The sequence below is a fragment of the Podarcis melisellensis genome (genome assembly GCF_964234715.1).
Source record: "Podarcis melisellensis genome assembly, chromosome: 10".
NCBI lineage: Eukaryota > Metazoa > Chordata > Lepidosauria > Squamata > Lacertidae > Podarcis > Podarcis melisellensis.
In genome coordinates this window covers 6,538,005-6,564,981 of record NC_138542.1, presented here as the reverse complement: position 1 = coordinate 6,564,981, position 26,977 = coordinate 6,538,005, and the positions used below count along the sequence as shown (strand labels likewise).

Below are 26,977 nucleotides of genomic sequence, written 5' to 3'. Positions count from 1 at the left end.
GAAGGGCGTTCCACAGGGCGGGCGCCACTACCGAGAAGGCCCTCTGCCTGGTTCCCTGTAGTTTTGCTTCTCGCAATGAGGGAACCGCCAGAAGGCCCTCGGCACTGGACCTCAGTGTCCGGGCAGAACGATGGGGGTGGAGACGCTCCTTCAGGTATACTGGACCGAGGCCGTTTAGGGCTTTAAAGGTCAGCACCAACACTTTGAATTGTGCTCGGAAACGTACTGGGAGCCAATAGTTTCTTGGCACACTTTAGTCCCATTTACTTCAGTGAGATACTCTACGTTGCGTTCTAGTTAGATCCTGCCACTCCTGCGCACATATCCTGCACCAGCTCAAGTTCCGTTCCCATCCTCTCTGGCAGCTGTTGCTGTCCACCGAGCAAGCAAATAGGTGGCTTCCTTTATTCCCAACAGCTGGTAAGAAGATGTCAGGGAAGATATCAGCCGAGAAACTCACCTTTCCAGAGAGTTAGGCAAATGAAGGGAAGTTCAAATGTACTTGGAGACAGATTCCAACAGTTTCTCTTGGCTGGCAGGGAATGGCATCTGTTCTGCCTTGTGTTATATGTTTGATTATGTTTTAATTCATTAGGAGAGTAACTTGGGAATGAGTCCTCAAAGTGAAAGCGTACACTCTTAAAAGGAAGCCCAAGTATTTTAATTTGCATGCCTTTTTAGAATATAAAGGGCTGGCCCTCACCACCAACAAATCCTGGCCACACAAATGCTCCTGCAAACCTCTTTTCAGCAGTGGAACCAGCTAGAACCAAAACGAATTCAGCCCCAACAGCTGCCCATCAAAACAGACTTCCAAACAGAATAGAATTACCCTGTCAAGTTTTTCTCAAATTGTTCTCAACCATTAGGCTACGCTGCATTCCCTGAAGAAAGCTGCCCACTTGCTATGTTTACATGGCAGCGGCAGAAAAACAGCTTACGCAGAGTTGGCAGAGCGGCACTTTTGCATTGACATTTGAAATTGGAATTATTACTTTGGCTCTGAAGTGGTTTCCTTTTTACAAAACTGTGCATGTTCAAATCTCTCCTATTGAAACTCAACAAGCACTTAATTGTGGTAGAGTTGCTGCCACAGTGTTTCTCTGTTATTATCTAACTACCTCATCACTTCTCAGCACATTCCCCTTTTTGTGTTATATCAGCTTTCTCAGGGCACCTCCCAATATTGTACTGTTAATTCATGAGATTACTCTCTCAACTATAAGATATACATATTAGTGTTATATTCAACAACATCATGCTCAGAATAAATCCACTTAAATGAGCTGTCCGACAGTGGAACAGACTCTCACCAGAGATGGTGGTCTTCTTCCTTGGGGGCTCTTAAGCAGAGGTTGGGTGGCCATCTGCCATGTAAGATTTAGTTGAGATTCCTGCATTGCAGGGGGTCCCAACTAGATGAACCTTGGGGTCCCTTCTATGATTCTAAGTTAGCTTTGCCCATTGAGTTCAATGGGTGTGCTCTGTGTGTGAGTTAACAGTGCAATCGAAACCTAAGAACCACCAAGATAAGTGAGTTTAGAATAGGCAGATGGGACTCAGCTAGGGCTATGCCAGTGTAACTCAGTCAACCTAGCTACATATAACTGAATGCTCATGGAAGACACTATCCAAATCTGAAATATAGATTGGGAGATTATCCATGCAAAATCCCCTCCATCACTCCCACTGCAAATATCTGGGGGGTTTTGTGTGAATTTATATGTAGAGGTTTCACTCCTGTACCTCCTTCCCAGGGAGTAAGTCCCATTCAGCTGAGTCGGGCTTACATCTGAGTATACATGTATTGGAGTGCAATTCCTGGAAGGCCGAAAAACATAAGCTATGGTTGTGTATTTTATTTAATGTTGCTTTTCTGGTGGTTTCTGGGAAGGATGTTATGGTTGAAAAGTGCTTGTACAATTTCCCCCCCACTTTACAACTGATGATTTATTAGTCATTTCTCACTTAACTGAAATGCCACAGAGTAAATCCTAAATAACTGTGTCCCTTGCACTCAGGTCAGCTGGAATCTGATAGATTTTTGTTGGTGAGTGGTGGAAAGCCATCCAGGAAATGTGGGGTCCTTTCTGGAGGAAACAATCTGTTCTTTAACGAAGAAGGCTTGCGCATGTTGATGACAAGAGATCTGGATTTGTCACAAGCCAGGTAACCTTTTTTAATGTTTCCAAATTTTAATTGAGACAGTCAAGTATTTGTGGATGAAGAGTGTTGTGTACTTCTCTTATGCTAGATGCATTAATGTGGACTCATTTGAGATGCATTTTGGACCAAGTCATACCCCCAAAAAACAAAGAAATGCTCACCCCACTTTGAGTTCTATCCCCAGCAATGCATTCTGTGTTCCTTAAGTTTTAGCATGTTACCCCACCAACCAAAGAGGACATGGTTGCAGTAGAATTCTGGAAGTCAATCCATAGAGAGTTTACCACCCAAGTGCTGTCACTCAGAGTCTATCCCCCCCAGTGAAGGCTGCTAGGACTAGAATAAATTTCAGGATTAATGTTGTCCGGTAAAATTTACCCACTGATGAGTCAGGTGATTTGACACTATGTAGCAGGGTGAGACAGCCTGACCAAGCAAAATATATTGGGGTACTATTAAAGGGCTGCAAAGTATAGTTTTAAAATTCATTATTACATTTCTGCCACTACAGACCTTTGGGTAAGTGGAATGCCATTTGCATTTTCTGCCTTAGGCACCAAAGTGCCTTGTGCCATCTCTGCCCTTCGTATGATTTTCATAGTAACCTCAATCATTGCCATTTAAGGCGAGTCTTTGATGAATGCACCAAAATGTGGTCTGCAAGATTAGGATGTCAGCATCTTGCCTAGGACATTTGCCTTGATAAATAGCATATTAATCCCATCACACTGAAATATATTGCATACTAAGTGCTCTGTTAATAGGAAGCTCCACTATGAATCATTGTTGGAACTGCAGTGTTGATTACCAGAGTAACTTTGCATTCATCATTCTGTTTTCTGTAATATCTGACGCTTGCCTTGAATTGCAGGCATTTGTTTACAATAATTCACTGACAGAATCTAATCAAGCTGTCACCAGTTAATTCGGGTAGAGCTATTTAAAAACACCCATTTTAAAGTTAAAGATTACGTATTGTCATTTTGGACCTGCTTAGAACTTATTTGATGAAAGAGACTATTTCCAAAAATTTAGACAGGAAAAGAACATAAGCAAGTTTGAAATTAAACATTTGTTTACAAAGCGCAGGGTGGCTCTTAGTCTATTATCCTGCCCTTCTTTTTAAGTTTCTTTTTTCCTTTGGACTTATGAATTGACTCCTACTAAGTCACAGACCAATAGAATATTCATTCCATACTAGTGGGAGCTCACCCCTTCGCGGGGATTTGAACCGCCGACCTTCTGATCGGCAAGTCCTAGGCTCTGTGGTTTAACCCACAGCGCCACCCGCGTCCCTTGTTCATTCCATACCACATGGATATAAAAGAAGTAAAACAGACCCAAATAGTGAGAGCTATGCTTTGTAATAAAAACTGGATGGAAGCTACTCTACACATGCCATATGGGTTACCATATGTTACCTTCAATTTTTTGCATATTACCATAAAATGTCTAGATTGTCACTATTTTCAAGTGGGTTTCAGTCACATAACTAGCAAATTTAGGTTGCACTGTATTAGGGATGCATATACACCACACATTTTAAGTACATTTTGGCTACCCTCTCTGAATCTTAAGGACTGATGTTTACCCCTGAGCTATAATTCCCAACACCTTTAACAAACTACAGTTCCCAGTATTCTTGAGTGTGGGGTGATGCAATGCATGCACCCCAATAAAAAAGCAACATTTCCTCTCAGATTAGGATCTGGAAACTAGTCCTCACATCTGTTTGAGTTTTAGGCCAGACTACTTTAACATGCTCTTGATAGGGCTTCCATTGAAGACTGTTCAGAGGCTGCAGCTGGTGCAAGACAAAGCAGATCACTTCACTGAAGGTTAATGCTTCTGGGAGCGTATTACATTTCCGTTCCAGAGTCTGCACTGGCTTTTAATATAGCTTTGTGAAAACAATTCCAAGTGCTGGTCATGGCCTTAAAAAAACAGGTTTGGGCTCAGTTTACATACTTCAGCCTGGCAGGGATTACATCAGCCAAGAAGGTCCTTTCAACAGTGTTACCCACTGTCAGGGAACTGACATCAGAGCGAGAAGCGGAGGCAGGGCTCCAGAGCGATGCCGGAGAGGGGACCAGCAAGGGGGAAGGAATTCAGCGTAACACCAATAGAGAAGAGAGGGAGATGGAGGAATTGGTGACAGGGCTCCAAGACCCTTCACCCGAAACTAGTGGAGAGAGCGCTGGCACGCCCCTGCCTTCCCCTTACTTGCGCAGACGCGTTCCGCACAGGGAACATAGGAGGAGACTCGGGGTCAAACAGCTTTTATGCTGGAAGAGGTTCAAGAAACGCCCACTGACGGATTCTGCAAGTGACTAACAGGTCACGGAGGGCGAGCTCTGACCCTAAGCATGGTTGGGCAAGCAAACTAACTAAACCGAAGGCAATTTACGCACAAGTAACCCCTCACAACCATTACACCCACATACCAGGTTTGAATCCAGGTTAAGAAAACAAGCTACTTGCTTTGGTTTTCAGAAACTTCCCTAGAGGTCTGCAAGGTGAACGTATGTAGCTGCCTGATATAGCCTGACTGTTGATGTCTCTGACCCAGTATCAGTTTTGACAGGCAGGATCTCTCCAAGGTCTCAGGCAAAGGTCTTTCTGAGAAGTCAGGGGCTGAACCTGGTAACATGCAAGGCTTGTGTTCTACCACTAAAGCTATGACTGTTCCCCAAAGCTAAGCATATTTCAGGACTGGCATGAGACAGTTCTGGAAGAGCAGACATTTAATGGCTGGGATAAGCCAAGGACATCCCTCTGTTTTATTTTATGTTACCAAAGGATAACAAAACGAACCTTCAGGATAAAGCAGGCCATAAACTCAATATAATAATAAAAAATCCCCACCCCCCACATTTGGCTGTTTATTTCCAGTTGTGTTTAAGCACATGACACGGTGCAGAATTGTACCTTAGATTCCATTTGAAAAGCTGTTGTAGAAAGTTGCTAGACTAATAAACATTTATTTTGAAACCTTTTTTACTTTGTCATCAACAATGAAAATGGAAGGAAGGTAACAAGCGGTGCATGAAGCTTGTTAAAAGAGACTTGTCTTGCCTTCTCTGCAGTACTGTGTACATAGGAGGACAAATTTCCTGGTCTTGCCTGCAATAAATCTAGTCCATTGCAGCTGATGGGCTGCTCCATATAGCTCCCCAGTGTTGTTTTACGGCATTGATAATAGGTTTCTTTGGAACAGAATGCTTGAAATGCTCCATGTTCTAAAGAACAACGTTAGTCATAAGAACTAACAATATACCTGAGTACTTGAATTCATTGACTTATTAGTATGTGGGTTTCTTGGCATTCCCCTTGACAGGCAAATCCCTCTGGATGCCCATTTACCCACAAAGCATAGATAGAGAGATGGGATATAAGACCGAAATTGTTAGCCATTGTTCTCAAAGTAATGAGGTGCTTGGGTAAAGGCAGCTGTAACTGTGTGCACCACAGCAATAAACAGCAAACATTCAGCCTTGTGAACCACATGGAAAATCTAACATGAGATAAACATGAAAACTCATTGCACCTACCAAGGCAATGTATATGGAAATTAGCAAATAGGTGGTTTATAGACTCAGCCGAATGCAGAGGGGATATCTTGAGATGGTAGAATTGACTGCAAATTCAGGCTGAAAGTGGAGGGTCATGTTTTTAAATGTTCATGCACCAATAAGAATAAAATAAAGCACAACTCCCTGTAAATAGAAAACTAGCGTAGCAGCGGGTGGTGGGAAGAGAACCTTCCCGTTTGATGTGCTTGTTTCCTCCATACAGGGAGCTTTTTATAAGAGACAACACACAAAAATGAGGGCTTTTGTATTTGTGTGCATGGGTACAATGGAAGCCTGAATCCATGATCTTGAGAGAAGAAAGATGTATGTGCAGTAAACACACACACACACACAAAAGCCCAAAAGGGCTCTTGCCATCCCATTCCAGCAAATTCCCCTTTAACTACAATTAAAGGGTACATTAGGATACAGTTAAAGATGTTGGGATACTGCCAGGGAGATAAAGCCCATCATGGCCCCCACGTCGCCCCCGACGATCCATCGATCTCCCGTAGATACAGTATCAGCAATTAGCGACACGAGCTCCAGAAAATAGCTTGCCACATTCCAGAGCTGATGCACGCTCCATCAGCAGAATTTGCACAGCGAAAGATGCACGCAGGAGAGCATTATTTAGAAGTTTATTCAGCGTTGGTCAGAACAAAGGAAAAAACATGACTGCCTGCTTGCGTGTTCAGGCACACAGAGAGAGAGAGAACCGAAAGCAATAGAAAACATAAACTTCCTGTGAACAGGAAATACGCAGACTCTGTGACTCACAAAGCCTGCTCCCTTTTAAGGTGGAACGGAAATATCCTAACAAAAGATACACCAGGAAGACTTTTCTGACAATAAGAACTGTTAAACAGTGGAACGGACTCCCTCAGCATGTATTGGACTCTCCTTCCTTGGAGGTTTTTCAGCACTGGTCATGGATGCTTTAGCTGAGATGCCTGCATTTCAGGGGTTGGGCTAGATGAAACTTGGGGTTCCTTCCACCTCTACAATTCTATGATTAGCCAACCAGGGGCTAAGATTTGAAGCTATTTAGCAAACCCTTGATAAGATGGAACCTTACTAATCTTAACTACAGTTAAAGATGAAGCTGCGGTTAAGATTGAAAGTGGAATTCACTCCAAGGAGGGGATCAGCTGTAATGAGAAAGCATGCAATTGTCTGGCAAATTCACTGCAGCCGTGTTGGAAATATCTGATACACTTAATTTAAGAGTGGAATATGCTTCTGGGTTGTTTTTCTTAGAATCAGCCTCTGTATTTAATGAAATAGTACTGTAAGTTTCTGGTTTCAGTGCAGAGTAATTCCATAAATCTTTTAGTAATTTTACACACACAAACACACACAATGTGTAATCACTTTTTGTGTTATAAAAGGTTGTGTTTTTGCAGGTCCCAAATCCTGAGAAGCCTGAGATTTTTATTTCCTCCCTTGTATTAATAAAACAAATGACTATAGCCTAAGGCTGAATTTTTGTCTTCATAATCTAGGCTTCTGAGCTTAAAATTGTAAAAATTTGAATGCAGGATCAAATGTACTGGGATCTGCATTATATAAATAATTCTGTCTATCAATTGCATGCTAATGCCTGGAGGATAAATAAATAGCTTTGTTCCGCTCTGTGATGCCCCTTCAGTTTATAAGCCAAATAAATCATCATCACAACAGTGTACTGTACTAAAAATGGTGACCTAAAAAGAGGGTGCCATGAAACTTCTATTAAATCCCAATTCAAGTTGTCTCAAACCAGTGCTGGGCTCCCACTACGGAATATTTGTTTTCTGTACATAAAACAAAACCCAGCTCTCTATCATGAGGCTAGAGCTGCCGATTCCTTCATGGTAGTAAGACAAGCTTCTTAATCTTGTCTTTGATTTATGACACTTTCCTTCTTGTTATTATTATTTTGTTGTTGTCATTTGTACCAATGTTATAGGTTTGTGCAATTCTTCATGAGACTGGGATGCGGTAAGGTAGCACCAGATCCCAGAAGCCAGCCTGTTTTGCTACAGTATTCTCTTAATGGAGGCCTCACATGGAATCTTCTGCAGGAGTTTCTCTTTAGCAACTCGAGCAACGTAGGACGGTACATTGCCCTAGAAATCCCCTTAAAAGCTCGTTCTCCCTCCAGTCGTCTGCGTTGGTGGCAACCATCTGAGAATGGACATTTTTACAGCCCGTGGGTCATTGATCAGGTATGTAATCCTTTCTATTGAGGAAAGTAAGTACCTTTGATTGAATACTGCTCCTGTACTTTCCCTACTTTACATGATTAGCAGAACTTCACTTCATGAGAAACATGGAGCTGCTGGGAGGGAAGAATGCTCCATATCATGTTAATTTACTCGTACACTAATGTGTAGTAAAACTTTACCCTTTGTCATGTTGTACATTTTCATGCCCCTCTGCTGTTGGCTGGTGAAAGCAAGGAAAATATGGGGTGTGGAGGCAGAAAGGAAGAATTTGAGTCAGGAGGAGAGCCAGGGCATTGTCTACTCTGACCAGCAACAGTTTTCCAAAGATGCGGGCAGGGATCTTTACTAACTTTGTTCTTGAAGATCTTTTTAATAAGAAATGTCACCATGAACCTGAGACCTTCTGCATGGAGAGCATGTGTTCTCCCTTAAGAAGTCACAAACTTTTGCTTTCCACCAACCAAGAGGAACATATATTTTAAACAGTCTGATCTGGATGCATTTAAAACTTTTGATCACAGCGAACATGACTCAAATATAAAGTTTGTTGTTGTTAAAAGAACTTTCTCCAGAGTCATTGGGTCCATTCCAGTGAGGTGATCAACAAGCTGTCAGGCCTAGATCTTCTGCTGGGTAAGGAGGAGTTGAAAACTGTGCTGGTCAGAGCTGGTCCAATGCCTGGGGCTGTGTTTATATTCCCCATTTATTTGGACTGTGTACAAAGAGGACAATGGGCAGAGTGCTGTCAATCTGCCGATTCAATAAACATTTTGTGGGAGAGGGTGGACCACTGTTTAGAGATGACTGTGATTAAATGGTATACAAATAAAATAAATAAATAAAAATCCCCACCAACAGGTGTTTGCTAATGAATTTAGCTGAGTGCACATTCGCAATACAGTGGTACCTCTGGATGTGAACGGGATCCATTCCAGAGCCCCGTTCGCATCCTGAAGCGAACACAAACCGCATCCGCACATCCGTGCGTGCGTGGGTTGCGATTTGCCGCTTCCGCGCATGCGCGTGATGTCACTTTGAGCGTCTGCGCATGTGCGAGCAGCGTAACCTGAAGCAACATGAAGCAACTTCAACCCGAGGTATGACTGTATACAAATGTGCATTGGGATTGTGTGACCTAACCATAGTCCATAGTCTTTGTCATGTAAATCTCCATAAAAGATTTACGAGAATGAGGGGTGAATCTCTGAGCCTGTTGCGTAGGGCCCGGAATCATTTTCAATATTTTATATATTGTGACTTTAATTTTGAGTTGTCTGCCTCTGGTTAATGGTCTCAGATATTTGGATATGAAATTTATGGTAGAAGCAAATGCCAAGAACACAAGACGTAATTTTGTTTTCTTTGCTTAAAGGGAAAAGAGTGTTGCTCAGAAGTTCATTGTTACTCATTGTTAATTAGCAATTGCCAAAGTAAACAGTATTAAACTGAATTTAGAAGAAATATAAATAATTAATTTTAAGTTTGGCCGGAGGGAGGGGACAACAAACTAGATATTATTTAAGTCTAACAGCAACAATGAAGTGCCTACTGTTTATTTAATACCCTAACCATTGGTGAAGATATGAGCAATGGTAAAATTGCACTTATGACTATGTTATATCAGTAAGTACAAGTAACATTTATGAATAATTTTCAAGCATTCAGAGACCTGTTGGCAGAGAGTGGAATCACTTCATCCGAAATTGTCCAGGGGGAGCAGGCAGAGGCATTTAGGGGTTCAGGGTGGTTGCAAGGGGGAAAGGGGGATGGGAAACTTTCTTTTCATAACCTCCTTTCCATTCATTTAACATAGGAACCAAGCCATTATTATTATTATTATTATTATTATTATTATTATTATTATTATTATTACACAAATTCCAGACCTTTTAAAGCTCTTCCTCAACTAAGGGTTCAATGTTTTACAAGTTCAGTCCTTGCAGGTACGATTATACTCGTAATCAATTCTTACCTGAGCCAATAGGTTACTTCTTACAGGGACACTTTAAGAAATAGTGTATCTTAATAACTTCTGCTATCTTAGGTAAGTCATTCTTAATCTTGAAATACCCTCTCCCACGTGTGAAAAGCATCTGAGTTTACACCTGTGTACCTCCACCATTTATTAATAATTATCCTAGGATGCTGGATAACTCAGTCAGTAGAGCATGAGACTCTTAATCTCAAGGTCGTGCGTTCGAGCCCCACACTGAGCCAAATATTCCAGTATTGCAAGGGGTTGTACTAGATTGTTCCTTTCCAACTCTATGATTCTATGTGCCTATTAACCATAAAATAGCACCAGATTTTTTGACGTATGATACCACATCTAGTACTTTATAAGAACTTTCTCCCAAAATTAATGGAAAATGTGGCACCCTTTTATAAATGTTTGAATAATACCTTCGTGTCCTGCTGCTATCTCCAGTCTTTCCTTATATAATTTATATTTGAAGATTTGCATAATCTTTGATATTCTCCTCTAAACAATCAGTACAGTGGTACCTCGCAAGACGAATGCCTCGTAAGACGAAAAACTCGCAAGATGAAAGAGTTTTTCGTTTTTTGAGTTGCTTCGCAAGACGAATTTCCCTATGGGCTTGCTTCGCAAGATGTCTTGCAAGTTTGTTTCCTTTTTCTTAAAACCGTTAATGCATTCCTATGGGAATCCGTGCTTCGCAAGACGAAAAATTCGCAAGATGAAAAAACTCGCAGAACGAATTACTTTCGTCTTGCGAGGTACCACTGTATATAGGCGATTACATACTACTAAATAAGAATTGTACATGACTAATTAGATGCGATACTCCTGGTGGTGTTTTCTGCATTATTAGTCATCATTGCTCAATCATCTGCACAGCCCAAGGCATGTCGCTACCTGGGGCAAAGAACAAGATGGTGCCCCCACTGACTGGTCTGGCTGTAGAATCTTATTTTAGTACTGGCAACAGGATCGCATTCTCCACTGCACCTGAACATCACAGGGCAGTTATAGGTGTGCAAAACAGGAGAAAGGTCCTCTGGGAGAGAAAGGTTTAGGTAGTAGGCTCAGGAGGACCAGCTAGGAGGCTGCCTCCCAGTTCTGCTGCTGATGCAGTTGCCTCAATCTGCCTAATGATAGGGCGAGTTCTGGTCATCTGAGTGTTCTACTATGTTCATCATGCTTGGTGGAATAGTAGTAAATTTTGAAGGGCACAAGATCATCACAACAGACCAGAGAACCAAAAATATTAGGCAGCTGATGTGGCAAATAGTGACATAGTGGTTCGCACATAAGAAATGGGCTAGTTTCACATCCCTGATCAACCATGTAGCGTTACTCCAGTCCTGTGTATAGTTCCCTGAGATAAACTCCATTGAACTCAGTGGTGCTTACTTCTGACCATTTCAGGTTCAACTTGTAAAACACCTTGAGCTTCCAAAATAAATCTTCAGTCAGGTGCAATGCAACCTTCAGCTTTTAATTAGAAGTGCAAAACAATATTACAGAGAAGTACAATTGCTTGATTGCTTTTCTCGTTCCATGCTAATTTGCCACAAACAACCGTGAAACTTGAAAGCTTCATTATCAACTATTCACTTGTGAAAGCAAGGCAGATCCATCAGTTACACTGGCTTTTCAACAGATGACATCAACATGCCTGCTCTGGTGGGGGGGAGGAATCCTGGAGCCACGCTATTTCCACCACCCCATTTCTGATCATGCCACACCAAAAGCTTCTAACCATTCATTTGACTGAAGGGGCCAGCTCATAACCCGTATGTTGTAGAGCTTTGTTGGTGGCCTCATCATACATTCAGTGTGGGCTGACAACAATCAGGAAGTATTGAATATAAGTGTCAATAGCCCCTGTGTTAATCAGCAATGACTTAGGCGTGCTTGGAAAGAAAAGTAAAGAAGCCCCTGCTTTTTCAGCATCTGTTTCAACTTTTTAAAAGTAAGCAAACCCTTGCATTTGTGTTCCAGATCCTTATTGGCGGAAACATCTCTGGCAACACAGTCTTAGAAGATGATTTCAGTACCCTGGATAGCAAGAAATGGCTCCTCCACCCTGGAGGAACAAAAATGCCAGTGTGTGGTTCGACTGGGGATGCCCTGGTCTTCATTGAGAAAGCAAGCACTCGCTATGTTGTCACCACTGACATTGCTGTTAATGAGGATTCTTTCCTTCAGCTGGACTTTGCAGCTTCTTGCTCTGTCACCGACTCCTGCTATGGTAAAGGCTTCTGCATTTGCTATTTACATACTTGCCAGCCTTCTCTGATGTCGTTGTTTATTGTTCTTCATTCAACTCTCCAATGAAAGATACAGAATCTAAAACAGGCTTTCCCACCAGAGAACTGTGATTTGTTGTTTCTGTCTTGGCGTACTTGGAAGTCTCTCATCTGTGGTTTGTGTATACTGAAGGTTTATAGATCCCAGGTACTGGTGGAAAATAAGGGCCCACTCACTTGCTGAGTTTTCTGGCTCATGAATAGAGCTGAAATTTAAAATGCGTGCCTGGAAGCACTGTCCTCACATAATAACAGAAAAAGAGCCCTGCTGGATCAGCCCAGAGGCCCCACTTTGACATCCTGTCTTCACAGTGACCAACCAGATGCCTATGGGAAGCTCACAAGCAGGCCCTGAGTGCAACAGCATTCTCCCAAATTGTTATTTCCAGAAACTGGTATGCAGAAGCATGCTGTCTCTGATGGTGGAGGTAGAACAGAACTATCATGGCTATTGATAACTCCATAAATTTGTCTCATCGTCTTTTAAAGCCATCCAAGTTGGTGGCTGTCACTATATCTTTGGGGAAAGAGAGATAAATGTTAAATGAGGGGATATGTCTTATATATTGGCAGGGCACTGTGAACATGCATAGTGTGGTGTGTCTGTCTCAGGTGTGCTGAACGCCCACAACCGTGACCAAATAGTCAGACACGTACAGTTCCTATTATTTCTTTTTCCTTACGTTCCAGTCCAAAGCTTGAGCCACACATATCAGCTCAGCAGCTTTCCCATACACTTCAATGGTACACATGTGGACCCACCCTTTAAAGTAATCAGGAAGATCTTATGGATGTGTTGTGAACTGTGTGTATGCACCAGAACTTACCCAGCAGCAGCCAATACTGGAACGGGGGGCTGTTCTTTATTCTGAGTTGTACAAATTTAGGACAAAGCATCTTGACATTTCCAGCGTGAATCTCTTGTTCTGACATTGGTTCCATATAATGTTGCATTATATGGTGTGTCATGCTTTAAACTATTGTGGTTCCTGCAACCCCAGAGACCACACTCCTTCCTACCTTAGATCTTGCTTGCACCTTTGTAAATTGGAACAAAGTAACATTTACATACAGCTGATTTAACTTAGACCAAAGGAAGGTTTGATCGTGTATGTCAACTAACTGCAAGCAATTACTTCAGATTCTGTATGTAAAATGGAAATTAGGCTTAAAGAAAATCCCTAAAGTAGATTAACCAATTTGCTTATAAGTAATGAAGATATTTAAGTCTGGAAATTAACTAGGGGCCCCAATACATAATCATTATGCTTCAGTTTGGAATCACAGTTCATTACAATTCTGTTAAGGTTAAGAGTGCTGTAACTGATCTGTTAGTTATATGACTAGGTTTCCCCCACTTTTAGTTCTGCCAACCATTATTATGATGGAGTTGTATTAACCAGGACAGCCAGCATCTACGTATAAGTCATAGAGCATGCTGATATAAAACAAAATAATATGAAAATGACATGTACCTTTTTTTTAAAAAAAGAAATCAACACATCTGTGGTACATTTTAAGGCTTCAGACACAAAATTGTAACTGATCTGTTAGTTATATGACAAGGGATTGGAATTTTATCTTTGTATGTTCAGCAGTTAGCAGTGCAAACCTAGGCATGTCTCACAGAGCAATTCTAACTCTTCCTTGGGAGTCACTTGGCCACTGCCACAGCCCAAGCCCTCCTGGTCTTATTTCAATGCCTTGCTCTGGTTACCATAATCATGGTAGCTCCAAAACAGCCTGTGCCTTGGGCAAGTGTAACAGAGGCTAATGCAGTGGCAGAACCCCTCACCCCACACCAGCAGGGCTCATCAGAAAGAGACCGGCTGAACCCTAAACCACCCATTCCTAGCAACACTGGATTGCTCCTAAATTCTTTTGAGTTTAATACGATTTACTCCCAGGTAAGTTATACTATTATATTATTGTATAAGTATATACAACTGAAACCAAGGTGTTAGAATCAAGATTAGATAATACATCTAAAACTGAAAAGTTGGGTTGGGCTGGCACATTGGTGTTCATCCCTTTGTGATTGCAACAGCAAACGATGCATGTGCGAATGAGACATCACAGACTAAACAAAGAAAGTTTTGCTACAGTGACACTTAACGCAGGGCTTTTCAAGAGAGTCGGTTCATGCATTCAGCTGCTAATCGTCAAGTGTTAAGGAATCAACTGATGAAGAATTAAGAGGTGTGCATAAACGCGTGAGCAAACTCCTTCAAGTAAAGTTTAGAAGATGGAGGCAATTTGTAAAGAGATACTGCTGTCTCTCTCTTTTTCCTCGCTGTGACTAATCTTTTCAGACTCCTCCACTTATGCTATCTCAGTAATCCTCACAATAGCGGTGTGAGATAGGCCAGTATTATTATGGCAGGGGTAGAGGAGGGCTGAAGCTGTGGTCACCGTGACTTGCCTAAGCCTACCTTGGGAGCTTGTGACTGGGTGGAAATTTGAGCCAAGAATGTGTGCTAACAGTGTACCCTCTTAACCATGACATCCCACTAGTTCTCAGTGGCAATACATCTCTCAGCATGCCATTAAATAGATATTGATTCCATCTTGTGTGTTCAGATGCATATCCCATTCCACTGCAAGTGGCCTGTTTGCATTGCATTTCTTTCAATGCACTGCACACCTGTGTGCATTTATTTATTTATTTATTTATTTATTTATTTAAGTATGCCACTCCCATAACATAAAGTTTTATGGGCATCATATCTAAATGTGCATTCCTTTAAAAGCAATACGGTGCTCATCATAGGCTACAGACCATACAGTGGTACCTTGGTTTTTCAAACTTAATCCATTCCAGAAGTCTGTTTTTAAACCAAAGCGTTCTTAAACCAAGGCGTTCTTTCCCATAGCAGCAGGGGACTCAATTTACAAATGGAACAAACTCAACAGGAAGCGGAACATGTTCTTATTCCAAGGCAAAGTTCACAAACCAAAACACCTACTTCTGGGTTTGCAGCGTTCTTAAACTAAGCTGTTCTTAAACCAAGGTACCACTGTGTACTCCAAACTCCTACACAAAACATGAAATGTTTGATTGGCAATACACTTTGATATTATAATGCTGGACTGTTGTCAGTGAGTTTGATGATACCATTGTCATGACAATTCAACTCATTTTAACCTTTTTAGCTATTGAACTAGAGTATTCTGTTGATCTTGGTCTGACATGGCACCCAGTAATGAGAGACTGCCTTCCAACGAACGTTGAATGCAGTACATACCATCTCCAGAGGATTTTGGTATCAGATACATTCAATAAATGGACAAGGATTGTTTTGCCACTTCCTCCTTACACCAGGTAAATTGCCTTTGGCTTATCCTTAAAATATGTGACCTTACAGGTTTTTTATTGCATTTTTAATGTATTTCTGTGGTAGCTACATGCAAATAAAAATGGGACCATTGCCATTGTTCAGTATCAATCTCCTTATCTCATTGGTGTGAACTTGATCAAGCCAAGCTCTGAAATCTCTCAGCTCACTTGAACTGAGACCAGTTGCCCCACCATAAATGAGAGACCTGAGAAATTTGATGTGGCCAGTTGTTGTCCATTTGAAACCAAAGTTTTCTGTTCACCTGTAGAGAGTGCACTCTGGAAATCCCCACTTTGAGAGATGTTGGTCAATATCCATTTGTTTAGTTGTTTAGTCGTGTCCGACTCTTCGTGACACCATGGACCAGAGCATGCCAGGCACTCCTGTCTTCCACTGCCTCCCGCAGTTTGGTCAAACTCATGCTGGTAGCTTCGAGAACACCATCCAACCATCTCATCCTCTGTCGTCCCCTTCTCCTTGTGCCCTCAATCTTTCCCAACATCAGAGTCTTTTCCAGGGAGTCTTCTCTTCTCATGAGTTGACCAAAGTATTGGAGCCTCAGCTTCACGATCTGTCCTTCCAGTGGGCACTCAGGGCTGATTTCTTTCAGAATGGAGAGGTTTGATCTTCTTGCAGTCCATGGGACTCTCAAGAGTCTCCTCCAGCACCATAATTCAAAAGCATCAATTTTTCAGCGATCAGCCTTCTTTATGGTCCAGCTCTCACTTCCATACATCACTACTGGGAAAACCATAGCTTTAACTATACGGACCTCTGTTCGCAAGGTGATGTCTCTGCCTTTTAAGATGCTGTCTAGGTTTGTCATTGCTTTTCTCCCAAGAAGCAGGCGTCTTTTAATTTCGTGACTGCTGTCAATGTTGCCTGCATTTTTAAATATAGCATTATCAAAACTTTTCTCTCTACCTCCAGGAGTATCTTTTCCCCAGCAAATGCTTCTCTGCCACCTCAGTAATTTCTTAGGTGTGGGATAGCGATGCAATAAATAAATAAATAAAAAGACTGAAATCTGTTTAACAGTTGTATCTTTCACTTGAAAATACAAGCTTAGCTTGAAGTTTAATGCTGCCATCTACTGATCAGTTTTTTCAAGCATGCATTCAGTTGGTTGGTAAATGGAGTTCTCTAAAGATGAAGCTGACTAACGGCTCATCCACACCCTCACTAGCTCCATCGCCTTCACCCCAGGAAAATCTGTGGCTTCCCACTGAATCGGAACCATCAGCAATCAGGTTTTCCATTGATTGCTGATGGTTCCGATTCAACGGTAAAGAGTGTGTTTTCCATGGGAAAGCTGTGGGGCAAACGCAGAACCGCTCAGACCCCTATCTAGAAGGCACGGGGCAAGAAGGCACGTTTTATCACATGTGGTGGAATTGTAAAGTAATCAAAAGCTATTGGGAATTGATTTATAATGAAATGAAAAAAATGTTTCAGACAACCTTTGTTAAAAGACCAGAAGCTTTTCTGCTAGGCATTATATGTCAAGACTTGCCAAAAGAGTGGAAGAAACTATGTATGCTACAACAGCAGCTAGGATATTACTAGCCCCAAAATGGAAAGAAGACAAGACACCAACGAAAGAAGAACGCAAGCAAAAATGATGGAATACGCTGAAATGGCGAAGCTCACTGGAAAACTTAGAGACAAGGACAGTAGAGACTTTAAAAAGGACTGGGAACTACTGTATATGGTGTATTTACAGAAACACTGTAAAGAAGTGGACTCACTAGCAGGGTTTGAGAAAACAAGTATAAAAGTTTAGATGTAATAATTGGAAATATAACAAAGTGTAAGAGGTAATTTGAAAAAAGACGGTATAAAAATGATAAGATTGTAATAATATTTAGCTAAAAGAATGCAGAATTAAGGTAGAATAAAATAGGCAGGAGAAGCAAATCTCTAAAGAACCAGAAGAGGAAGTTGAGGGAAGTTTGGGACTTGCATACTCTTTTGGTGACAATGATGATTGTGTTGAATACAAAATTGTAAAACTTATTATTAAAAAAATAGAAAGCAGGGGGAAGCGGAAGTGTGGATGAGCGATAACTCTCTTCCTTTGGCTCTAGAAGCATTTGTTTCATATCTCTCCACCTTTCTCAAAGGTCCCAGGCCACCCGTTTCCGCTGGCACCAGCCGGCTCCATTTGACAAGCAGCAGACATGGGCCATAGACAACGTCTACATAGGTGATGGCTGTATAGACATGTGCAGTGGACATGGGAGGTGCACTCAAGGGAATTGCATGTAAGTATGGTGCTGTCAGGGACTGGGCAGAGGAGGAGGAGGAGGAGGAATGGTGGACCCACCCAGGGAGGAAGAAGAGGACGACAGCATAGATTTATAACAGGGATTTGTGGGAGGTTACAGCTCAGAGGCAGATGCGGGGAGGTGAGTTGGGAAATAATGCGAGAGCCAGAGCAGCAGCTGGCTGACACATCGCCATTAGAAAGCATTCCCGACCCACCATCTCCCAGAACCCGGTGAGCCTTAAAAGTAGGAGAGCAAAGAGTTTGAAGGCAGAAGGCACTTAGCAGCACCCATAGAGGAGGAGGTGGTGATGATGACGAATGAGGAAGTGGGAGAGATGGGGGGGTGGAGATTCACTGGGGACAATGCCATTATCCAAGAGGCTGGGTTCTACAGCCTCTCTCTGTAAAGACTGAAATTACAAAGTACTGTAAGAAACTTTTCCTTGTCTTTATACCTTCCTGGGCAACCAGCCGGGAGCCGCTGACAGCATCCTGACAGGCGCTCTTTTCAGAGAGACGTTGCCAGACTATAAGACATGAGGAGGAGTGGCCTGGTAACTCATGCATTAGAGTAAGGAGCCTGGTGGGAAGGGGTAGAGCCTAATGGCCCCTGATAGCGGCAGAAGATGGCACTTGGCAGCTCCAGGGAGGAGTCTGGTTGTATTTGGTGCCTCAGAGATGGAGAATGGAGTGGGGAGATGGAGAATGGAGTGGGGAGAGCAAAGAAGAAAAGGTCTCAAGCTGGGCAGAACTTAAGCCCTCCCCCCAGATTCTGTCCCCTTACCTTGAGCATGTACTAATTCATGTCAAGACCTTGAGAAAGGAGCTGAAGCTCTGAAACTTCAGATCAAACCTGCTAATCTTAGACATTGATGTGGATTCTAATTAGGATTCTAGCTTGTGGTTTAAAATAAGCAAGTAAGAAAAGGGATTTGTTTTCTTTCTGAATACAATTTATCTTTCTTTCTTTTTTAGTTTTGTTTTTTTTTTAAAGAAGGAAAGTGAGCCAGCACCAGCCTAATCAGTGGCCCATGTCACCATTTTGTAAGGGATGCCTATTTTGCTGCATGTGGAAGGAATATTACTCCTTCCGCTTTGCTACCTTTGTGAACTTGCGTCAGGGAAGGAAGAAAGGAGTCTCTAGAAAGGGGACCAAAATTAGGCAAGGGATCCTAATGGCAACATGAGAAGGAAACTAAGGAACTGGGTGCATTTTGAGGGATTTAAGCAAATGCCCATTGGTATTTGGGAGGTACTGTCACTGGAAGGAGGAAGGCATCTGTCTGCTACTCCATCTAGAAACTGCTGGCTGCCCTAAAACTATTTGCTTAGACTTTATATACTGTGTTTGTTAGTTATAGCTATCTGAAAGTAAGTTCTAGTAAACTGAGTAATATTAAAAGCAAGAGCCTTGAAAATAATGAATTTTTCCTGCAATGTATTGTTATGAATTAAGGCAATTCATAATATTATTATAGTATCATTATGAATTAGACTTCACATAATTAGTGTTTCATGTTTAAAGTACAGAGAGAGCTGTGTGAGTTCTCCAACCATGCTTGTAGATGAGGCAAGGGAAATCCTAATGCTGTAGAATGGATCAAAAGCATTCTGAAGAAATCATTGAATGCAGAGTGCCTTACCAGCTAAATTCTCTTTTTTTGCTATCACTTACAGGTGTGATGAAAACTGGGGTGGACTGTACTGTGATGAGCCAGAGATACCTCTTCCCACTCAGCTTAAAGACAACTTCAACCGTGCCCCTTCCAATCAGAATTGGCTAACCGTAAATGGTGGGAAACTGAGCACTGTCTGTGGAGCTGTAGCTTCTGGAATGGCACTTCATTTCAGCGGGGTTGGTACCTGCTGTACTGAGCTTTTTTTATATAATTCTGAAATATACCCTAAAGAGAAGCCAATTGAAAGCAGAACCTTGGAGTTACAAACAACTTGGAAATAGAGGGGTGGGATTTAGTGTAGTCCTGAGTATTATATGCACACAGAAGTGAGGTCTCATCATGCAACCAGACTTTCCCCCCTCTCATCCCGCTGCATGCTCTGTGCATCTCTTAAACCTGTTCTTGGAGTTTCCCCAAATCTTCTGAGCATATTTAAGTGGCATGGAGGATGCGGGAAGTAGGGGAATCCTGTTGGGTGAACAGACCTGTTCTAAACTAGTATCACTGGTCCAAACAAGCAAGCATTTTATTTGTAACAATTTTTAATGCATGTTGCTTGTGAAGGCCTCAAAGTAGAATTTTTAATTCATCCAAGCTCACAAAATTGAAACTACTGGCAGTTCTTTTCACTGCAAAGCTAAATAGGCATTTTTGCAGACTTGTTCCTAGGTGTCCACCCCCCCCCCCAATATATATATATATATCTTTTGGAAATCTATCTTACACAAAGCTATTCCCATCTTAAACATATTTACTATTTACTACTGAGTTCCAGACAAACCATTTTAGAAGCACAGTGCAACCATTTGTGATAAAATAATTATTTTAGATGTATCACTATCTGTGTTTATATATTTCTAACTGACAGCCATTGCCATTTTACACTTAAAGGGTTATTTGATTATGTGATTTAGGATTCAGAGAGAGCAAAAGACATGTTTATGGGAGGAGAGAATTCTGTAGTGGGCACTGGGTTGTTGTTTACAGTGCAGTAGATTCTAATGCTGAAGAGACAATCCACTTTTCAGTGCAATTTCTGCTACTGGGCTACAACATAAATGCTCCCCCCCCCCTCTATTTGAGAATGTGATGTTTTTGGATTATGGGCCTGCTCCATGAAAACACTAATTGGTTTTGTGTTGTGTTGTTGTTGTTGTTTTTAAAAAAGTAGTTTTGGGTTGATAATATTTTGAAGTGGGAAATAAATCATATAGTTGTTATTGTTGTCATTATTTCTTTGCAGCCATAATGGTTTCTTTTTCTTTTTCAAGGCTTGCAGCCGCTTGCTAGTTACAGTGGATCTAAACTTAACTAATGCAGAATTCATCCAGTTCTATTTCATGTACGGATGTCTGATAACTCCCAACAGTCGTAACCAAGGAGTTCTCCTGGAGTACTCTGTGAATGGTGGCATCACATGGACCCTCCTAATGGACATTTTTTATGACCAGTTCAGCAAGCCTGGGTAATAAGTATATTCCTGTTGCTCATGCAAAACCTGTTTTGATTATAAATACAGGCAACTCCCTGTTGGTTGCGTTTCGGGTCATTGCATTCATCAGCGGAATGTGTATAAGCCTGTTCCACCCCTGTTCCTGCCAGATTCCACCTTCGTCTGGGTCTAAAAGCTGTGTGTGTGTGTGTGTGTGTGTGTGTGTGTGTGTGTGTGTGTGTCTCGACGGTTGCATGTGTCTTGGTCACGTGCAAAATGGTCATTCCCTGTAGTGTTTTCCTCCTCACGCCCCTCTCTCGGAAGCTCTGAGAGCTTCTTTGTTTCAGTAGGAGGTGTTATGTACTGAAGTTATCACCCTGGGCCAGCAGGGGGATGCTGTAGATAGTTCTGGTCCACATATGCAGATAAGGAATCAAAAGTGACGTTCCGTGATTGGATAGTTACAGAAAGTTGTTACAGTTACGTTGCACTGGAGCTCTATATAAGCAGGCTGACTGAACCCTTCAGTTCAGTTCTGTTCCAGCTTACAAATAAAGAGCTGCTTTGGAGAAATCGCTATGTTGTCTGCTATGTCCACCCACTCTTTAACAGGATGGATAACAGAACATGGGTAGGCAAACTAAGGCCTGGGGGCCGGATCTGGCCCAATTGCCTTCTAAATCCGGCCCCGCAGACGGTCCAGGAATGTTTTTATATGAGTAGAATGTGTGCTTTTATTTAAAATGCATCTCTGGGTTATTTGTGGGGCATAGGAATTCATTCCTTTTCCCCAAAAAATATAGTCCAGCAACCCACAATGTCTGAGGGACAGTGGACCGGCCCGCTGCTGAGAAAGTTTGCTGACCCCTGAGGGACCCTGAAATTAACCATATGTAGAAGGCTTTATAGTGTATTACCAGCAGATTAAACAAGAGAATGTGTCTGGCAGGAGAGGCAGATTTAGGGGGGTGCTATCAGTTCGTCTGCACTGGGCACGAAGCCGAGAGGGTGCCGTAATAATGACGCACAATGGAAGGCAAGAGGTGTGGGAGGGCTGCCGAATTTGGGCGTTGCACAGGGCACTGCTGAAATTTTAAAGCCCCAGGTCTGCCACTGCTTGCAACTTGCCATTGCCCTCTTCTTACCATTTTTCAACTCTCATGAAGATAGATGTTTAAGGTCATTCCCTTATTTTCACAGTCAACTTCACATGCTTGTGGATAAACAAACTGCTTTATTGCATTTTGGTGCTTTGTTGTCCATTATGACTCTTGGCAAGGTATGTTCAGATGCTAAAAGATTCTTAGTGACTGTTATGCAGACTTTATAATTAGGTGGAGCTAACTGAACATTCCTCTCTATATATTGTGGTAGAGAAACATTAGGGAGTTGCCATAACGTATGGGTGCTTTCATAAATCAGGTGCCCTCAATATGTTCTGAGAATGCAGCTCCCATCAGCTCCTGCCAGCACAGTCCTGAGAGCTGATGAGAGTTGCAGTCCGAAACATGTGGAGGCCATCAGGTTTGCAAAGGCTCCCCAGCAAAGGTGCTACTAATCACTCTTATTCATCTCAGTGGGACATGCTGTCATCCTGCATAACTGCATATCTGGTTTTCATGCCATTGGCAACCAACTGATTGGTTGAAACATTCCTTTCCCTTTGTGACAGCAAAACAAAGGATTTAATATAACTGATAAAAAACCCATTGTCATGTAAATTTGAATAATAATAACTGTATAACTACATTTACATAAGAAAGCACTATGCATAAGGATGTAGAATTCCTGTATGTCAAAGAGTGTCAATGGGGTGCAGGAGTAGGGGGGAGTTTAGATTGATCCCCTGTCCTGCAATGAATGCTAACCCAGGATTTACCGTATTTTTCACCCTATTGGACGCACTTTTTCCCCTCCAAAAATGAAGGGGAAATGTGTGTGCGTCCTATGGGGCGAATGCAGGCTTTCGCTGAAGCCTGGAGAGCGAGAGGGGTCGGTGCGCACCGACCCCTCTCGCTCTCCAGGCTTCGCAGAGCACTCCTGCTGCTTGCGGAGAGTTGCCTGCATGCCGAAGCCTGCGTGTGCTGAGCTCAGCGCGTCCAGGCTTCGCGGACCTCACCGCAAGCAGCGGGAGCGCTCCCGCTGCTTGTGGAGAGTCGCCTGCATGCAGAAGCCTGCGCGCGCTGAGATCAGTGCGTCCAGGCTTCGCGGACCTCTCTGCAAGCAGCGGGAGCCAGCGCTGGGCTCCCACGGCTTGCAGAGAGCTGCCTGTTTGGGGGCTGGGGTCGGGGGAAGCTCGGGCCTCCCCCGCCCCAGCCCCGCGCCTGGGGGGGAAATACTTTTTTCCCCTTTATTTCCCCCCCAAAAAACTAGGTGCGCCTTATGGGACGGTGCGCCCTATAGGGCGAAAAATACGGTAAATCTTCATTATGGTAATCCAACAAGTAAAATGTTGTAATGTTTATCCTAAGAAGAGCATTGACCTCCCCCGCCCCAGCCCCGCGCCTGGGGGGGAAATACTTTTTTCCCCTTTATTTCCCCCCCAAAAAACTAGGTGCGCCTTATGGGACGGTGCGCCCTATAGGGCGAAAAATACGGTAAATCTTCATTATGGTAATCCAACAAGTAAAATGTTGTAATGTTTATCCTAAGAGGAGCATTGACCTCATAGGTAATCATCACCCAAACAAACACTGTAGACCTATGTAGAGTCATTTAACTGTACTTCTGATCTTTGGGTAATTCTCAAGTTTTCAGTGTAAATTTTCACAGGCTCTCTCTTGCTGCTTTTTAGCTTTGTGAACATTCTCCTTCCTCCTGGTGCCCAAGAGGTGGGGACCCGTTTTCGCTGGTGGCAGCCCAAGCATGATGGTCTGGATCAGAGTGACTGGGCTATTGACAATGTGCTGATATCAGGGTCAGCTGATCAGAGGACTGTGATGTTGGACACATTTAGCAGTGCGCCACTGCCGCAACATGAACGCTCTCCCGCAGACGCAGGACCCACCGGCAGGATCGCTTTTGATATGTTCATGGAAGACAGAACAACAGGTAGGACGAAAACCAGTGTTGTCCATGTTATTATTTTTTCTTCTCTGTGACAAGCATGAATTTACCCGGAGAAGCATTTCCCAACATGGCAATTCAATAGTAGGAAACGTTTCAGCCATTGAATTTCCTCCACCCATGCAAGTGGTTAAAAAGAAAGAGAAATGCTGCCAAAAAAAATGATAACTGTAGAACAAGGCATCGGTAAAGCCATACATTTTTTTTTAAAGTATTGCAATAATGTATGAGAATAGTGTTTCTACATTAGAATGAAACAAATCATTCTTCTATTATAACCCAATAATGTTTTAATAATCCAATAACTGTTTTCGGCACTTAACACCATCAGTATTTTTAATTATCAAATACTGCAGTTTTAAAACATTGGTATGAATATTATTTTCTTCAGTGAATGAGCACTGGCTGTTCCATGACGACTGTTCAATTGAAAGATTCTGCGAGTCTCCTGATGGCGTCATGATGTGTGGTAGCCATGATGGCAGAGAAGTTTATGCTATCACCCATGATTTAACTCCTACAGAGAACTGGATTATGCAGTTCAAGGTAAACACTGCTTTCTAAAGCCTTCAGAAATTTACATTAACACCAGGGCTTTTTTCAGCTGGAACTCACCAGAACTGATGCTCCCCCCTAGGGAAAAAAAGCCCCGATTAACACCCTTTTAACAATTTAAATTTATTCTGTTGTGCCAACACCTTCCATGTGTTTTTGTGTTTCTTGCTGGTAGGTGTCAGGTGGTTCTTCCTTACTGGGCACTAACATGCTCCTTATCTGGATCAGGGCCCCACACCAATTTCCTGTTAAAAATCTCTCCCTCACTTGACTACTATTTGACTCTGAATGTAGCACTTTCAGCAGCAAAAAGAAAGAGGGGGGGGTGATGATTTTTGGGAGTAAACTGGCATGGCACCCCAATCCAAACTGAGAGTAGGTTCAGAAAGAGAGCCCTGTAGCTGCTTTACTTTCAAAATAAAAGTGGCCATTTTAAGGATGCCTCCCCCGAAAACATTAATAGTGCTACATGTAGTTTTCCCCTCAGCCTCTATAGTTGTAAATCTCTTACAAAAATCAGGTCTTGTCTTCCACAAAGAAACTGATCTTTTACAGCTTGCTTACCACTGAGCTGGAAAATCTCACTTGCAGGTACAGCGATAGAGCTCAACTACACCAAGAACACTGTATCTTAAGCAGATAGTTGTATAATTAATGAGACTAGCATGAAAGGAAGCCTGATAACTTGATAAGAAACTGACTGGATAAGTCAGAAGGTCAAGGTTTCTCTTTTTGTCCTTTCATTGGCATGCAATAAAATTCTGGGCAACCCTTCGTGCACCTCTGATTTTCCCCAATCAGTCTAACAGATAATAATACTCTGCTATAAATTTACATGAAAACCTCACTATTATTTTTTCTTGCTGGAAAAAAACCATATCTGAAATGAAAATGTGTGTCACTTTTTACATGTACTATATTAGATTTCTGTCGGCTGTAAAACCTCAGAAAAAATTGCCCAGAACCAAGTCCATGTGCAATATTCTACTGACTTTGGAGTGAGTTGGAGCTACCTAATACCTCAGTGCTTACCTGCTGACCCCAAATGTTCTGGGAGTGTTTCACAGCCATCTGTCTTCTTTCCAACAAAAGGATGGAAAAGAATAACTTACCGTCTACCTGAAAGCCTAGTAGGAAAGTAAGTATAAATAATATCTGAGCTACTGATGTTATCAGAGTGGCCATATCGGTCTTCTAGACATATCCTTCCTTCTGTGAGAGTAGCAAAATACCACACAGAAGCAAAACTGATCAAGCTAAGGATTTGATGGCTCTGTTGCACCACGGTAAGGGACGCAGGTGGCGCTGTGGGTTAAAGCCTCAGCGCCTAGGACTTGCCGATCGAAAGGTCGGCGGTTCGAATCCCTGCGGCGGGGTGCGCTCCCGCTGCTCGGTCCCAGCGCCTGCCAACCTAGCAGTTCGAAAGCACCTCCGGGTGCAAGTAGATAAATAGGGACCGCTTACCAGCGGGAAGGTAAACGGTGTTTCCGTGTGCAGCTCTGGCTCGCCAGAGCAGCGATGTCACACTGGCCATGTGACCCGGAAGTGTCTCCGGACAGCGCTGGCCCCTGGCCTCTTAAGTGAGATGGGCGCACAACCCCAGAGTCTGTCAAGACTGGCCCGTACGGGCAGGGGTACCTTTACCTTTACCTTTACCTTTACCTTTACCTTGCACCACGGTGCTGTGCTATGCATGCTGATGCTGCTAGTTCATTTGGAATGAAGACATCCATTACAAGGAACAATATAGTTAGTAGTTACACAAGCAAGACTGGACAGTTTCCATTATTTGGGAAACTGGGAAACTGATTTCAGAATTCATATGAATGAGAACCATATATCCCTCATTTACATAACCTGTTCAACTGTAATAACTTATCTTCAGTCTCCTATCTTTCCATATAATTAAACTGTAAGACTGTCATCATGCAGCAGTGGCCATGTGAACGGCAGCATGATGACAGAACAGCTGGCAGGGAGCCATGCAACAGTTCGGCCCAGACAAGCTGCAGAGGAAGAGCCAGGACAACCTGGGAGATCAAAGGCTGAAGAGGTGGGAGCTGCTCTGCCCTGCCTGTTCCCTTGCAGCTTGCCTGGACCATGGTTTGGGCAAGCTGTAAGGGGTGTGCGCAGTTTGGCTGAGCAAACAAGTGGTGGCCAAGACCAGGGAGTGACAAGGAGGATGTAACTAGGGGCAAACAGGCAGGCTGGAAAGTTGAAGGTTGGATTGGCATGGAGTGGGCTTTGCAAGCCTTCTCACATTCCCCTTGTCACCTCTGCCATTTACAGGGAGGAAGGGTGATCACCCCTTTGTCTTGTCCCTGCAATGCTTCTTACTCTGGCTTCCCACAGCAATGGCATTAGTGACCATGGGATGGGACCAAAGGAGAGAAAGTTTTAGGTTTGGGCAATGTA

The 26,977-nt window shown here is 42.7% G+C and overlaps 1 protein-coding gene across 3 annotated transcripts in view; it reads left to right on the top strand.

Moving 5' to 3' along the window:
* The window catches only part of RELN (reelin), a 300,039-nt gene that overhangs the window by 250,590 nt on the left and 22,472 nt on the right, over positions 1–26,977 (top strand). For all 3 annotated transcript variants that reach the window (XM_081927578.1, XM_081927577.1, XM_081927579.1), the window contains 10 exons: positions 2,022–2,169; positions 7,690–7,948; positions 11,916–12,165; positions 15,377–15,545; positions 17,685–17,825; positions 19,508–19,685; positions 20,781–20,974; positions 23,736–23,992; positions 24,399–24,553; positions 25,486–25,700. In XM_081927578.1, coding sequence (XP_081783704.1) covers positions 2,022–2,169; positions 7,690–7,948; positions 11,916–12,165; positions 15,377–15,545; positions 17,685–17,825; positions 19,508–19,685; positions 20,781–20,974; positions 23,736–23,992; positions 24,399–24,553; positions 25,486–25,700 — 1,966 coding nt within the window. The remainder of the gene's footprint in view (positions 1–2,021; positions 2,170–7,689; positions 7,949–11,915; positions 12,166–15,376; positions 15,546–17,684; positions 17,826–19,507; positions 19,686–20,780; positions 20,975–23,735; positions 23,993–24,398; positions 24,554–25,485; positions 25,701–26,977) is intronic.